The 15,991-nt window shown below is 41.4% G+C and overlaps 1 protein-coding gene across 4 annotated transcripts in view; it reads left to right on the forward strand.

Moving 5' to 3' along the window:
* PALS2 (protein associated with LIN7 2, MAGUK family member) overlaps nt 1–15,991 on the forward strand; it is a 135,802-nt gene that overhangs the window by 99,804 nt on the left and 20,007 nt on the right. For all 4 annotated transcript variants that reach the window (XM_040352879.1, XM_040352882.1, XM_040352878.1 and 1 more), the window contains 2 exons: nt 4,851–4,950; nt 6,295–6,363. In XM_040352879.1, the coding sequence (XP_040208813.1) occupies nt 4,851–4,950; nt 6,295–6,363 (169 nt within the window). The remainder of the gene's footprint in view (nt 1–4,850; nt 4,951–6,294; nt 6,364–15,991) is intronic.

Here is a 15,991-nt window from a genome sequence, read left to right on the forward strand (position 1 = left end):
AAGTAGTTAAGCTTGTTCAATTGAGCTTTGAAAATAAAACCTGGAAGCTGATTGGTTTCTATGCAGAGCTGCACCAGATTTTGCACGCTCTAGTTTTAGTAAATCCACCCCCTCTGTGTTTAACCACTTGACACCCGCACGCCGTCATATGACGTCCAAAACGGGGACCTGTTATCCTGGGTGGACGTCATATGACGTGATGGGCTTTGCGGGGGGGATATCTCAATGATGCCTGCACCCGGAGGCATCATTGAGATATCATTTTTTAGCGGCGGCGATCCTGCGCACCGTAAGAACGATCATAGCGGCGGTTCCGCCGCTAGATCGTTCTTACAGGCGGCGGGAGGGGACATCCCCCCCCTCCCGCCGCCATCCGGTGCTTCTCCGGGCTCTCCCGTCCCACCGGGGGCCCGGAGAGATGATCGCCGTCCGCCGGATGTTTGCCATAGAGAAGACTGGTGACCATCTGGTCACCAGTCATCTCTATGACCGTCGGAGGCCCGGGCGCGATGTGATGACGTCACGCCCGGGTCCCCGTAAGTAAACAAACCGCAATTGCGGCTAGTTTGAATGAGATCTGTGAATTTTTTTTCACGATCTCATTCTTTCCAGCCTGCAGGAGAGATGTGGGGTCTTATTGACCCTGCATCTCTCCTTAAAGAGGACCTGTCATGCACATTCCTATTACAAGGGATGTTTACATTCCTTGTAATAGGAATAAAAGCGATTAAAAAAAAAAAAAGTGTAAAAAAAAGTGTAAAAAATAAAGAAATAAGTAAAATAAAAAAGAAAAAATAATAATAAAAAAATTAAAATGCCCCTGTCCCCGGTAGCTCGCGCTCAGAAGCGTACGCACACGTAAGTCCCGCCCACGTATGTAAACGTTGTTCAAACCACACATGTGAGGTGTCGCCGCGTGCGTTAGAGCGTGTGCAACAATTCTAGCACTAGACCTCCTCTGTAACTCTAAACTGGCAACCTGTAAAAATTTTAAAGTGTCGCCTATGGAGATTTTTAAGTAACGAAGTTTGGCGCCATTCCATGAGTGTACGCAATTTTAAAGCGTGACATGTTAGGTATCTAGTTACTCGGCGTAACATCATCTTTCATATTTTACCAAAAAATTGGGCTAACGTTACTGTTTTGTTATTTTTTAATTTATGAAACCGTTTTTTTTACAAAAAAAAGCCGTTTAAAAAATTATTGCGCAAATACGGTGCAAGATAAAAAGTTGCAATGACCGCCATTTTATTCCCTAGGGTGTCTGCTAAAAAAACATATATAATGTTTGGGGGTTCTGAGTAATTTTCTAGCAAAAGAATGAGGATTTGTACATGTAGGAAAGAAGTGCCAGAATAGGCCCGGGAAGGAGGTGGGTTTTAAAGCCCGGTATTGAAGTGGTTAAGGAAACTTTACAATGCACAGTTGAGTTTCTGTGGCATTTATGATATTGATGTTTCTGCACTTCTCTCATCCTTATAACGTGAAAAGTGTTAGTAAGGCTGTCCTTGTTAAGGGACCCTTCTGTTTGCATTTCATTTGAATGCCAAAAATCAGCAGTTGTCAACTATCGGTAACGCATATACAAGTATATTCTTTTTAATTTGCTCTACAATTGTAGGTTAGACTTTAAAAATGCGAACTATCGTATTTTGACAAACTTATAGATCCACAGCCCTTGTTGTTCTTATAGAATTTGTCTTGTAGTAAAAAAAAACCTGGTTTGTTATATTCCCTCTGGAAAAGGAGCCAAGTAAAATAATTGCATTTCCTATGACTTCTTTACCGTTTTTTCTGATGTAAAAACCTGTTTCATGGCACTTCAAAATACCTGCTGGTTGTTGGGCTTTACCCCCTTGCTAATTGATTTGTTTACCATTGCAGTACATATTACAGTGCGCACTTAGCCACACAATGTTCGTTCTTTCCACTCTCCTTTCATTCTATTTTTGCAAATACAAGCATTGTCTGTCTGATCAATATAGCAATTACAGCTCTGTTCTTAAAAGATTGTACCCATCCTTATTCAGTGCCTGATGTGTCAGCAGTTTTCCTTCTGTACTCTCTTGTCACTGTTGTCTGATTTGTGTGTGTACATAATCGTTTTTATTATAAAATAATACAGCATATTTCCTAAGTATCTTTCCTTGACCTTGTCTGGCATGATGCTTTTGTTGGTGTGTATTTGGTCATACACCAGAAAATCTTAAGATTCACTTTTAGTAGCCCCTTAAAAGAGAAGTATGGGTTTTTTTTTTTGTTCAGTATTATACTTACCTCAGTGGATGCAGTGGAGGGAAAATGGCTAACAAAGTACCATTTCTTCAGTGTTGTCACATGAAAAGATATAATAAAATATTTACAAAAATATGAGGGGTGTACTCACGTGTGTTATATAAATCTATATATATTTTTGGAAGATAGTTGAAGGTGGTATGCGCAGAAAGTGATCTTTACAGTTTGGAGACCAGTAAAAATGAATGAAAACCAGGCCAGCCAGCTAATTTTTTTTTTTTTTAGCCACTCACCCTTGCGCTGTCACCTGCCTACCTCTAGTTTGCTCATTAACTGTGAACGATCATCACTTCACCAGTTTTCCCATACTGATTTTTAGCTGAAACGTGTAGGGTGAAATCTCTCTAACATGATAGAGCCTGATTGGCTTATCGTGTTGCTACTCATGGCCAACCTGATTTTTGGTGTGCAGTTGAATTAAGGAAAGCTATTATAGTTATATTAAAAAGGTAGATTTTAAGTAATTAGCATTTAAAGGATCAGTTCCCCTTTTAACCAACAAATGCACATTTGTTTGCAGGTAAAAAAATTAGCTTTTTATTTTTTTTGGTTTTGTCTGCCTGTAAAGCATTGCAACAGCGATCAGCAGATCGCTAATGGAACGCAGGTCTCCTGCAGACTTGTCAGTTTATTTGTTTGCTCATACCCTGTACAAGCAAGGAGTTGCTCACTGACCAGAAGAATGAATGGGCTACAAGCCGATGACCACAAAGGCTGTCGGGACTAGTTTCCCCTTTATAGAAGACTGTGAATGAGTGATGCGGACGGAACTCTGCTTGGCCACATTTTTGTGAGTAAAGAGATATTATTTGGATATACCGTATTTATTGGTGTATAACACACACCTTCACTTTAAAAGCGAAGTTTCAGGGGATTTTTTTTTTTTAATAAAGAACTGTGAAGCAAAATAAGGGTAAGTGCCCAAATGCAGACCCATCATTGCCAGGAATGCCCCCGCCATTGCCAGGAATGCACCCGCGAGCGCCAAAAATTACAGGAGAATCTCCTGTTTACACAACATCCTCTTTAATAGAAAGTCCGGCCTCCTTTGATGGACAGAACAGTCGTCCAAAGGCAGCGCGGGACTTCCTATTACAGAGGCTGCCCGTAAACAGGAAATTCTCCTTTGTGTGTACGGCGGCGGCGCTCGTTCCGCCTCCTCCCTGTCCCGTTACAAGACGTATACATATTTTGTGGCCCGGCAGTGGGAGATCGTCGGGGGCCACAAAAGATATACATGTCTAAATAACCCGGCGAGCCGTTCAAAACCGGAAAGCAGGCCGTGATTGGCCCGCAGGCCGGACTTTGGACATGCCTGCTAGAAACCTTTAGGTAGATTCAGGTAGAGTTAGGCCGGCGTATCAGTAGATAAGCCGGCCTAACTCAGAATCTACGCCGACCTATGTTTAAGCGTATGCTCAAACATAGATACGCTTAAACATATCTAATATAGGACGGCTTGTCCTATCTTAGATTGCATTTTTTCGGATGGCCGCTAGGTGGTGCTTCCATTGCGGCCGGCATAGATTATGTAAATTAGTTTGTCCGCCGATTCACTAACGTACGCCCGGCCGCCGAAGTCGAATTACGCCGTTTCCGTAAGGCCTTTACAGGCCTAAAGTTATTCCACCTATTATGTTAAAGTATGGCCGCCGTTCCCACCACGAAGTTCGAAATTTTAACGTCGTTTGCGTAAGTCGTCCGCGAATCGGGATTTACGTCCACGTCGAAATCAATAGGCCCATGCGACGTACGTAACCGCAATGCACACTGGGAAATGTAGTCGCCCGGCGCATGCGCAGTGACAAAAAAAGTCAAAAACGTGAGGTCAAGCCTCGTTACCATTAAACACGCCCCCCCCAACCCATTTGAATTAGGCGCCCTTACGCCCGCTCGTTTTAGGCTACGCCGCCGTATATTAGCAGGCAAGTATATAGAGAATCATTACTAGCCTAGCTAATTTACGGCGGCGTAGCCTAAACAGGCTACGCCGCCGTAACTTAACGCCATTGTACCTGAATCTACCTACTTGTTTTCTTTGTTTGCTTGTTGGGAGTTCTGTTTGCTACATCGTTGTCTACCCCTCAATTTATTGGTTGGATACATCCCAAGGTCTTTGAATTCCTGTTCTGTACTTGCCTGTAAATTCCATATCTTGGAGTACAGTACAGGTTCCAAAACAATTTTCTTTTATGATGTGATTTCTGGATTGACTCCTTTTTAAAAAATAAACTTGTCATTTACCAGTTGTGATAGTATTTAAAGCTTCATATGTATATCTTTGTTATTCCCTGTCTTATTATAAATTCAGCCTTTTGCTTGTTTTCCTATGTTTTTTCCTAATATGCTAATCACCATTCATGATTCCTTCTGTTAGCTGGTCAAATGTTTAACTGCTATATTAGAAGCTTTGGACTGTAGCATCTGGAAATCCCAGCTGGCTTCAGTAAAAAGCTGAATGGCGATTGGCACGTTGACGAGGAAAGTACATTGCTTGGCTGAATTTTACTAATAATAATTTGTATGTTGTATGCTTGATGTTGTATTCTTTGTAGGCCAGTCATGTAAAAGAAGGTGGAAGCGCAGGTCTCATTCCCAGTCAGTTCTTGGAGGAGAAGAGGAAAGCCTTTGTTAGACGGGACTGGGAAGGTTCAGGTAATATACCATTAAAATTTACACTGATTATTTTATCATAGTAATTTTGTTAACACTTAAAGAACAAAGCAAGTTCTGAAATGAAAGTTGTAATTTTGTTATTATATATGTCTTATTACAAAAAAAGTGTCCATTATGCTGGACAATCCAATGCGGAAAAATATATTTTTAATATGGGCTAAGTTTGTGTATCTTGAAGTATAGAAGATATTTGAATGATGAAACTCTAGCAGGCTGGTTATTCAGCTGAAATGTACAAGAAGTGTGTACCCTTAAGTGAGTTATAAGGGGTAAAACTTGCCTTCAAAACAGTGGAAAGCAACGCCAACGCAAACTTTGTTTCCTTTTTGGATAGCGACAGTAAGGCCCCATACACACGGGAGGATTTATCCGCGGATACGGTCCAGCGGACCGTTTCCGCGGATAAATCCTCTCGAGGATTTCAGCAGATTTTAATGCGATGGAGTGTACTCACCATCGCATTGAAATCCGCGCCGAAATCCTCTGGCGATGACGTGTCGCGCCGTCGCCGCGATTATGACGCGGCGACGGGTGCGACGCTGTCATATAAGTAATTCCACGCATGCATTGAATCATTGCGACGCATGCGGGGGATCCCTTCGGACGGATGGATTCGGTGAGTCTGTACAGACCAGCGGATCCATCCGTTGGGATGGACTTCAGCAGATGGATTTGTTGAGCATGTCATCAAATATTCATCTGCTGGAAATCCGTCCCAGGGGAGATTTATCCGCGGATAAAGATCCGCTGGCGTGTACACACCATAGGATCTATCCGCTGAAACCCATTTGCTGGGATTTATCTGCGGATGGATTCTATGGTGTGTATGGGGCCTAAGGGTTAGAACTTCTGTCCGGTTTTTATTGCAGTGTTTGAGTGAAAAGGGGATCAGAAGAACAGGAAGGCCCAGACAGCAACACTATTGTAAGGTTCTAGCCTTTCCTATATCATACAAAGAAAAATTATCTCTTCACTGGAATAGGATATAAAGCAAAATCTCCAGACTGGGGACACAGGGTCTATTGGTCACATTATTCATCAAGAAGAGAGATTCACTGTAGGTTAAATCCAGGTATGCTACAGCCAGTTAAGACTTTATACACATTGTCTTTAAAAATCAGGGTATTTTTCTTGGATATGATATCATGGCCTTATTTCACAGAATCCTATAAATCCCAGAATCAAATGTTTTGTGGTAATTTAATATGTCAGCAAGAAGGTGTACTGCTTCTGTTAGCATTGTGCTTATGAACTCATATTGGTTACTAATTAATGCATACATTGTTTTTTGTTTTTTCTTACTGAAAGTATACTTTTTTTCAGGACCGTTTTGTGGTACAATTACAAGCAAGAAAAAGAAAAAGATGATGTACCTCACAACAAAAAATGCAGGTACTGTTCCGTATACTGATTTGCTGGTCATTTATGTAGCAGGGAATGCCTCGCCACCTTATGGCTACGTTCGGCTTCCTGGCGGGATAGCACAGGCACGTTCAGACTTTTTTTCCAACAAGTCTGAGCTTATCCCCATTTGTAATCCATCAGAAATTAGATCAAACATTGTGCCCCAAATTGGACAAATCTTCCTCCCTTTTTTTTTTGTGATTCTATTCCCCATTTTTTTTTAAAGCAATTAAAACTGCAGCATTTTTTTTTTTTTTTAAAGTTTGTTGTAAAGGATATTTATATTACATAGTGCTTAAAAATACAAAGTGTTTTTATCAGGTTTTACTTGCTATGCCACTTGTTAAGGTAAAAAAAACACTTTAAGCTACATGAGTTGAGTATTTTTCTGTTGTACAATTGACTATTCTTAGATTGCATCCATGTTATAGCATTTTTTAAACACACTTTTTTTCTCCTCCACATCTGCCGTTCCTAGTGACTATAGGCACCTTTTGACAGATATCACTGTGGAATTGGTGTCGCTAGTTTTAATAGCAATTGAGAGTCTTGGTATTTTTCCAATAAACGGCTTCTGGAACTTAAATTTCTATTTTATTGGTGTTCTCACTAGTGATATTTAAAGTCAAAACTCATGTAACCAACTTAGTGACTTGACCATTTGTATCAAAACACTGTTGTCAGACGTCCACAGACCCTCATTAGGAAGCATTATTGTCAATGGTTATTCGTATTTTAGATAAGGTTTTCAAGCTGGTACATTTCAATTAAAGAGAATTGTTCACTCTTTTGCAAAAGGAACAATGAAGTAGACAGCACCAAGTGCGTTGGGCATAGTGTTTCTTTCTAAATGACTGACTTAAGTGGAAATTGGCTACATTTTTATAGTGCTTGTTGGAATTGTACACCCCTTTTGACATGTGTTTGCATTTGGATAACTAGGAATTAACACTGGACATACACTGATTGAATTTTGCCCATTTTCTGCTGAATTAACTGAAATTCGGTCTGTGGGTGGCCTTGCCAACACCACCTGGCTCAACAGACTTTAATATGAAGATTTAAGGAGCCAGGCAGTCTAGCGAACAGTGACTGCATCCAATCAGCTGCTGTCACTGCTTGAGTATTCTGACAACCTCAGACTGCCAGAATACAATAGCCATGCAGGGGCCTTCTTGGCACCCTTAGCAGTATGTGGTGCAGGTGCCGTTTTGCACCTTCTGTGCAGGCGCAGCTGCAATATTGGATGAGATCGTGCTTAAGTGGGCATCACTTTCACTTGGAATGCACTGTAGCAAGACACAGTTGGCAGTTACCTACCATGGATCTCCCAGAAATGTTGCTCATTTACAGTGGATTCATTTTCAGGGTACTAGCCACTGTTTTGAAACCCCAAAATTGCTTTTGGAGGACGTGCATGTCTAATGGGGAAGCACTGGACAATGGAGAGAGGCAAAGGCAGCTCAATCAGCAGATGGTATCTTCCCACAATCACAGGCACTGTTCTGTTTCCTACAGGCGATCAAAGAGCAGAGGTTTCTCCTCCAATCATGTCTGAGCAAACTGAGTTTTCCACCAAGATGTTTTTTTTCCCTGAGAAGGGATATTGCAAATTTTTTCAAAAGATCAGCTAAAAAGGCTAGGGCTTTCCACCTCTCAGTTTCCTCTCAAACTTCTGATTTATCCTTTGACCTGGTTTGATCTGAAAGAGAATGGTGTACAAAGGGGGAAGAAGATCCTTCTGCCATGGTGGTGCCAAAATTGAAATATACACTTTCCATAACAGAAGTAGTGCACAGATGTGCTAGATGGATTCTGCTGTGCTTGAAGGCCAGAAAGTGACATTGGGTTCTGGGGGGACCAAAAAACATGACTGTGTTTCTTGTTCACTCCTTTAGTGAAGGAGGTTTTATATAAGGATTGTAAACACCCAGAAAAAAAAATGAAATTCTCCTAGGTGCTTTACCCAACAACATCCCTTTGAGGAATTCTCAAAAATGGGTTGTTCCCCAAGTCGATCCAGCAATCTCTTGTCTTTATAAGACCCTCATGGTACCAGTTGAGGACTTGCCTACTTTCAGGGACCCAGTGAATAAGCACTATAAGGCCCTGCACAAGGCCTCATTTTTGTTCTCCAGACCAACAGCACAACCAATTAAGGTTGCTGTGATGGTATGTCCGACGCTTAGAGTATAGTCCAGGTGTCTAGCTAGAAACTCTAGTGGCATTTGCCCATAGCCCCTTCTTCCAGTGTCATTTAGACCCATTTGCAGCAGCCTTGCTCTGTTGAGTGAGTGATGTGATCCTCAGTTATTTCATATTTACTTGTGTCTGCCTTGGGCACTGATGTTGGCTGTGTTGCAACCCAGGGGTCGTCACATCCTAGGATACCTGAATGAACTGATTTTGTAAGAAAGGCAAGTTTGTGCCTTAAGGGAGAACCTCCAACAGACCATTCTTGCAGAGCTTTGGATTCTCAACCTACGGGAGCAAGCTCGGATCCTTTTTGGTCTGCTGCAAATCCCTCTAATATCCATTAAGGTTCGGGGCTTCATGGTAACCACATTCAAACCAGTCCCATATGTGCCATGACATTTCAGACCCCGCAGTACAACATTCTTTTAAACAGGAACAGGTCGACCCTGTCCCTGGGCCATTTTATGCGCTTGCAGTCCAGAGTCAGGAATATTCTGATATGGTAGCTGTCAAATCCATCACTGGAATGGGACAGATCCTTCTATCCACTAGGTTAGCTAGATAGTTCTCACTATGGATGCCAGCCATTCAGGCTGGGTAGGAATGCTTGGGACAGCCACGGCACGAGATATGCGCTGAGACTGCTTCATCTTTCCCTTCTGCAGTGGACAGACCTTCTCAGAGGTCTTCCAGTCAGGGTACAGTTCAAATAATTAATGTAATATAAGGATTGCGAAAAACATATTCTAAAACCCTAAAATTAGTGTAATAAAATATAAGCAGCGCTGTAAACAATGTAAGATGAAATATCCGTTTTCACAGGTATTCAAAAATAATGCTAATGTCCATAAACATCACCATGTGAATATGTGCACAAATTCCAAAAAATATATATAAAGGTGTTTAAATATTAATTAAATATAAGTCCATAAAACACATCAAGTAGGTTTGTGAAAAAATCTTCCACCACACGCGGTGTCAGTGAATCCTCTCCCGTCGGATGCAAAACTCACCAACTCAAATTGCCTCTCACTGGTAGGTATAGCAGATAATTCTATTTCCAACCAATTCACTGCCAGAAAGCTCCGCATGTAAATAAAAGAAGTGCTCAAAATAGCGTGATACCGTAAAATCAGTTTAATAACATACTTGAATCTTCAAATATAGCACTCACATGAATCTCAAAAAAATAGAGCAATACAGTGCACAGCAAACACTCGTTCAGAGATGAACAGAAAACCGAGTATATTGGTCACAGCAGACCCAAGGTGTCAACTGATCGCTCACCACCTCCCCGCTGTTCTTTCCTGAATCTCTGCTTCCTTGATCGGCCTTGATACGTCACATGTTCACTTCAGATGGTTGCCGCACAGCCACGCCCCGACATGTTTCGTCATAAAAGACTTAGTCATGGGATCGAATGTTTAAACACATTTATATATATTTTTTGGAATTCGTGCACATATTCACTTTTGTCACATGGTGATGTTTATGGACATTAGCATTATTTTTGAATACATGCGAAAATGGATATTTCATCTTACATTGTTTACAGCGCTGCTTATATTTTGTTACACTAATTTTAGGGTTTTAGAATATGTTTTTCACAGTTTGATTTTTTTAAAGTAGCTGATTCACTCTTTTGCCAATTTGATTATCACTATTTGTTCATAAGCGCAATGGTGGGAACACAGAAAGGGCGGATTTATCTTTGTTACCATTATTTACATAATATAAAGATTGCGCTACCCTGGTAAGTGACCTACATCTACCTAATCATGTGCGTTAAGCAAAATTAATTAGCATCTATAAGTATCGCCTAGTGCTATTCCAGCACTAGGCGATGCTTATAGATGCTAATTAATTTTGCTAATCGCACATGATTAGGTAGGTGTAGGTCACCTACCAGGCTAGCGCAATCCTTATATTACATTAATTATACTTTGGGCGAGCCACCATTGAGTGACTTGCACCCTTCTGATTGCAGCAAGCCATTCAATATAGAATAAGATATTTTTCCATTTGCGCCAGTAACATCCATCCCATACAGGATACAGTTCAACAACATGATTTTTGGCCTTTTAAAAAAACACCAAGGAGGCACAAGAAAACAGGTCTCCTCTTACATTGGAAAAGAGTTATACTGCACCTAAACTGTAAGAAAGGGAGGATAAACTATGTGTATACAGGGCAAGCTAGACCATATCCATCTGTTTAACATGCAAAAAAATATACAGGATAGGAAACATACCTACCGTGTCTAGATATGTTAAGTGTTTGAGAACTGGGGATAATTAAGTTATAGTATGTGGAGTGTGCTTAATTTGTATCAAGTTGCCATCTAGGAACTAATACAAATTAGATTATATAAAGGATAAAGCCTAGTGGGTAGTGGCAGCTAATTTTATGTGTACTCTCACCTAGCAAGTACCCCAGGATGGTGTGAATAACGGCAGGCCGCATATACCCTTATCCATAGGAAAGGGCTGAACGTATCAAATTACTTTCTAGAGACCACATTGGGATTTAGAGCACAGCAAGCGTCAAAGGAAGGGGGTAAATTGTAAGCTGTCTGTGAAAACGGCAATGTCACAAATGAATCAGTCACAGATCCCAGTTCAATCAAAACTAGCGCTAAACAGGGACAGAAAGGTACATGCCATGACCAAAGTGAAACAGGGATCCTCCGGGTAAGGAAGTCCATGGATGAAGATGATGCCATGGAGTGGGGCTAACACACAGTGCCTTAAATGCCGCCCTGATCAGGCGTGCGGCAGGAACTTCCGTATCACCTGACCCGGCCATGACAGGATGCGCGTGTACACCCACCCAAACGCACATGCACGGCCCGCCATATCGGCCGTCATGGAGATAGGTTGAGCAGAGGCGAGCATCCCACTGGAGGAGAGGAGGCCAGCAGCTCCCCCCAGTGGTACCTCCCAGGCTGATCCTGCAAAATATTGCCCATAGCCCATGTATAGGACTAATGGCTAGATGGAAACTAACGGTGAGCCGCTGAGGGCACCCACAGGGGAAAGGCCCAGTGTCCAGTCCAAGCCGCAGATCATCCCCACATGTCTGTAGGGGTGTACATCAAAGCCTGCAGCATTAACGAATGGTGCAATATCCAGTCGCCGGCAATGGGGGGGGGGGGGGTACACTCTCATATCAAGAGACATAAAAAACTTCAAAGGTAAAAACAATACATAATAGAATATGAGACTATATTTATATGTCTAATGTTTACATACAAAAAGTAACTTTATAATGATTATAACAAGGTTTGGATTATTTCAAGCATTGTATGCATCTAAGCATGGAGCAAAAAGAACAGAGACATTTGATACTTGGTTCGATTTTTTAGTTTTATACAAATAAAGTGGCTATATCCATATAACCAGACAAGGTGGACATTAAGATCATAATCCTCTGAAAAACAGACACTTTTACCTCTATAAAAATGATTTATACGTTTGTAGTTCGTTAATTCCAGGTGAATGTATAGCGTTTAAACGTTCTATACATTTGGTCTCTTTTTGTAATATTCTTTTATCCCAGTCACCTCCTCTAGGGTCCTGTTTAATAACAGCCAGGACTAGAAAGGTGACCAGTAATGTATTAAATCGATGGTAGAGGTCCAGGTGCCTTCTTATGGGGGTCAACATACCACTTGAGGAGTAGTAGATGTGATCATTAATTAGTTGGCGGATGGTTTTGCCAACATAAAATGCACCACATTGGCATGTCATGAGGTACACAACACCGTGAGTGTTGCAATCGGCCCTATTATGTGGATAAAAAAGTTCCCCATTAGGTAATGTAAACCTAGATCCCATGGGCAGAAGGTGCAATGACTGCATCTATAAATCCCTCTCTCGGGAGTGAGCTGTCTGAGGATAGGGGCATAGTGACTACTGGTGAGTCTATAACGTTGATACTGCACGTTTAAACACTATTTAACTACTAGCCGACCAGCCACCGTCATTATACGGCGGCAGGTTGGCTCTCCTGGGCGAGAGCCCGTAGCTATACGTCCGCTCTTCAAGCGGCCACTAGGCTCCCGACTCCCGTGCGTGTGCCCGGCGGGCTCGATCGCCGCCGGGCACCCGCAATTGCTTGTTACAGAGCGGGGACCGGGAGCGGTGTGTGTAAACACACAGCTCTCGGTCCTGTCAGCAGGGGAAATGCTGATCTTCTGTTCATACAATGTATGATCCTCTGTTCATACAATGTATGAACAGAGGATCAGTGTTTCCCCTAGGGGGGCCCCCCCCCCCCCCCCCCACAGTAAGAACACACCCAGGGACATACTTAACCCCTTCCCCGCCCCCTAGTGTTAACCCCTTCACTGCCAGTGGCATTTTTATAGTAATCCAATGCATTTTTATAGCACTGATCGCTATAAAAAAGCCAATGGTCCCAAAAATGTGTCAAAAGTGTCCGCCATAATGTCGCAGTACCGAAAAAAAATCGATGATCGCCGCCATTACTAGTAAAAAAAAATTATTAATAAAAATGCCATAAAAATACCCCCTATTTTGTAAACGCTATAACTTTTGCTCAAACCAATCAATAAACGCTTATTGTGATTTTTTTTTTTTTTTACAAAAAATATGTAGAAGAATATGTATCGGCCTAAAAATGTTTTTCATATATTTTTGGGGAATATTTATTACAGCAAAAAGTAAAAAATATTCATTTTTTTTCAAAATTGTCGCTCTATTTTTGTTTATAGCGCAAAAAATAAAAACCGCAGAGGTGATCAAATACCACCAAAAGAAAGCTCTATTTGTGGGAAAAAAAGGACACCAATTTTGTTTGAGAGCCACGTCGCACGACCGCGCAATTGTCAGTTAAAGCGGCGCAGTCCCGAATCGCAAAAAGGGCTCTGGTCTTTGGGCAGCAATATGGTCCGGGGGTTAAGTGGTTAAGGGTGTACGGTGTCTCTTGAGTTCGCATGTCTAGGTGGTCCTGGTGTCACCCACATATCTTCATTAATTGAATTTTTAGATATACTATAGTGCATATGGTATATTGTTTGTTTTTGTATTTTATTAAAACTCAATAATGGTCTTTTTCTCCTTAGAAATTACACTAGCTCTTGAAGAAGCGATCCTCGCGAAACATGTAGAGCTTAAATATTGCTACAATAATTTAGTCATACTAGACCAGTGTTTCTCAACTCCAGTCCTCGAGGCGCACCAACAGGTCATGTTTTCAGGATTTCCCTCAGATGAAATGGCTGTGGTAATTACCAAGGCAGTGAAACTGATCAAATCACCTGTGCAAAATAATGGAAAGCCTGAAAACATGACCTGTTGGGGCGCCTTGAGGACTGGAGTTGAGAAACACTGTACTAGACAATATAATGTTTTTCCTTTCTGTTTTTTTAATGAAATTTATGTATTGAATTGCTAATAAAATTAGTGTTTACTTTCATGTAATGCCTAAAAAGTAGATTTTTTCCACTTTTAACATTTGACTAATGTTTAGGACGTGGCACTGCGCTACCACAAGCACCCACAGTTCCACCCTGTGTTGGCGCTTTGACAACTTGTAGGAACTGACACCAGGGGAATGGTTGCAATGCTCAGGGGTGTTTAGGGAGATCTGTTGTTTAGGGACCCTGAATGTGGACCTTTTGGTGTCCAAGTTCAACGAGAAACTGGAGAGCTTTGTGCCCTGAACAAGGGATCCTCTAGAGGTGTCGGTGGATGCTCTGGTGACTACATGGGATCAATTCCATCTGATTTATGCCTTAAAGGGTCACTAATGGATTTTTTTTTTTTTTAGCTAAATAGCTTCCTTTACCTTACTGCAGTCCTGGTTTCATGTCCTCATTGCTCGTTTTTGCTCTGATGTTGCTGTAATACTACTCTGTTTTGGACACTTCCTGGTTATCTGGCTCCTTATGAAAAAAGTCATGGGAGAGTTTAGTTTCATTTTCCTAGCCATGACTCTCTATGGCACTGTCCAGCACAGAGGCATACAATAACATGCAAAGACTAAACTAGTTTCAGTTTCGTTTTTGCATCTAAGAGGCACATTGTATGATTGATTTCTATCTATTTTTAATCGTTTTTAAAAGGAATCGGTTAACTATTATGTCTCTATACCCTGTAAACGGTCATTTCAGCAAAAAAAATTTTTTCCTTTAGTGATCCTTTAACCTCGCTCCAGTTGTTACCATTTCTGCATCACAGGAACGAGGTGGACAGAGCTACGAGGATTCTAGCAGCCCCAAATTGGCCAAGAAGTGATTGCTTTTTAGAAATATTTTGCATAATGGAGCTGCCCTTGTCTCTTCTGGATTGTCCAGACTTTCTGCTAGAAGGTCCCATTTACCATACTTCATGGTCATTGGCTTTAACAGCATAGCTGTTGAGGTGCATGTCCTAAAATAATGGAGTGTTTTTGGAATTTGTGATTTCCACTCTTCTCAAGGAAAGAGAGGCTAAAGCCTCATACACACAATACGATTGTTGGCCAACCGAATGTCTGATTTTTGTCAAAAGGGCGTATGTTAGGATCTTGTCTTGCATACACAATTGTCGTGCCACAAACACAAACAAAGTGACGTACTACAAGGAATTTCAGCTCTTGAGCACCACCCTTTGGGCACCTTCTGCTAATTTTGTGTTTGGTGAGCATTGATTCCGAAAATGCGTGTTTGTACCTTCGACTTTTGTGTGACAGATTTGTGCACTGACCATACGAAAATCAGACGTGCAGTCATTGTCTGCCGAAAATTTACTAGCTTGTCATCCAACATTTTGTTGGTCGAAAGTTGGACAATTGTCAAAAGGAGTGTACTAATGGTAAGATTTTAGGACAACAGTCTGTCAACAGACAATCCCCTGCCAACAATCGTATCGTGTGTACGAGGCTTAAAGGGTCACTAAAGGAATTTTTTTTTTTAGCTAAATAGCTTCCTTTACCTTACTGCAGTCCTGGTTTCATGTCCTCATTGTTCGTTTTTGCTTTCATGTTTCTGTAAATCCTCTCTGTTCTGGACACATCCTGGTTGCCTGTTTCCTGATAACCACAGTACTGGGAGATTTCTCACGGTGGTCACTAATCAAGGAGCTGTGTGTAAAACGAAACTGGATTGGTGCTGAGGAGTTTTAGACAAAGTATCACTGCTCTCTATTGGCTGACTGCCCTCTAGTGGCTCTCTGTACATCAGAGAACCAGGAAACAACAGCAAAAACGAAACTACACTGCAGGCACATTATATGATTGTTTTTTTTATCTATTTTTAATCATTTTTAAAAGGAATCAGTTAACTATTATGTCTCTATGCCCTGTAAACAGTCATTTCAGCTAAAAAAACTTTTTCCTTTAGTGACCCTTTAAGTCTTGTAAAGTATACTTGAAGATGTATTTCTATTGGTGCTAGCGGTTCTTTCATCCTCGCCAT

This window comes from Rana temporaria, chromosome 5 (genome assembly GCF_905171775.1).
Source record: "Rana temporaria chromosome 5, aRanTem1.1, whole genome shotgun sequence".
NCBI lineage: Eukaryota > Metazoa > Chordata > Amphibia > Anura > Ranidae > Rana > Rana temporaria.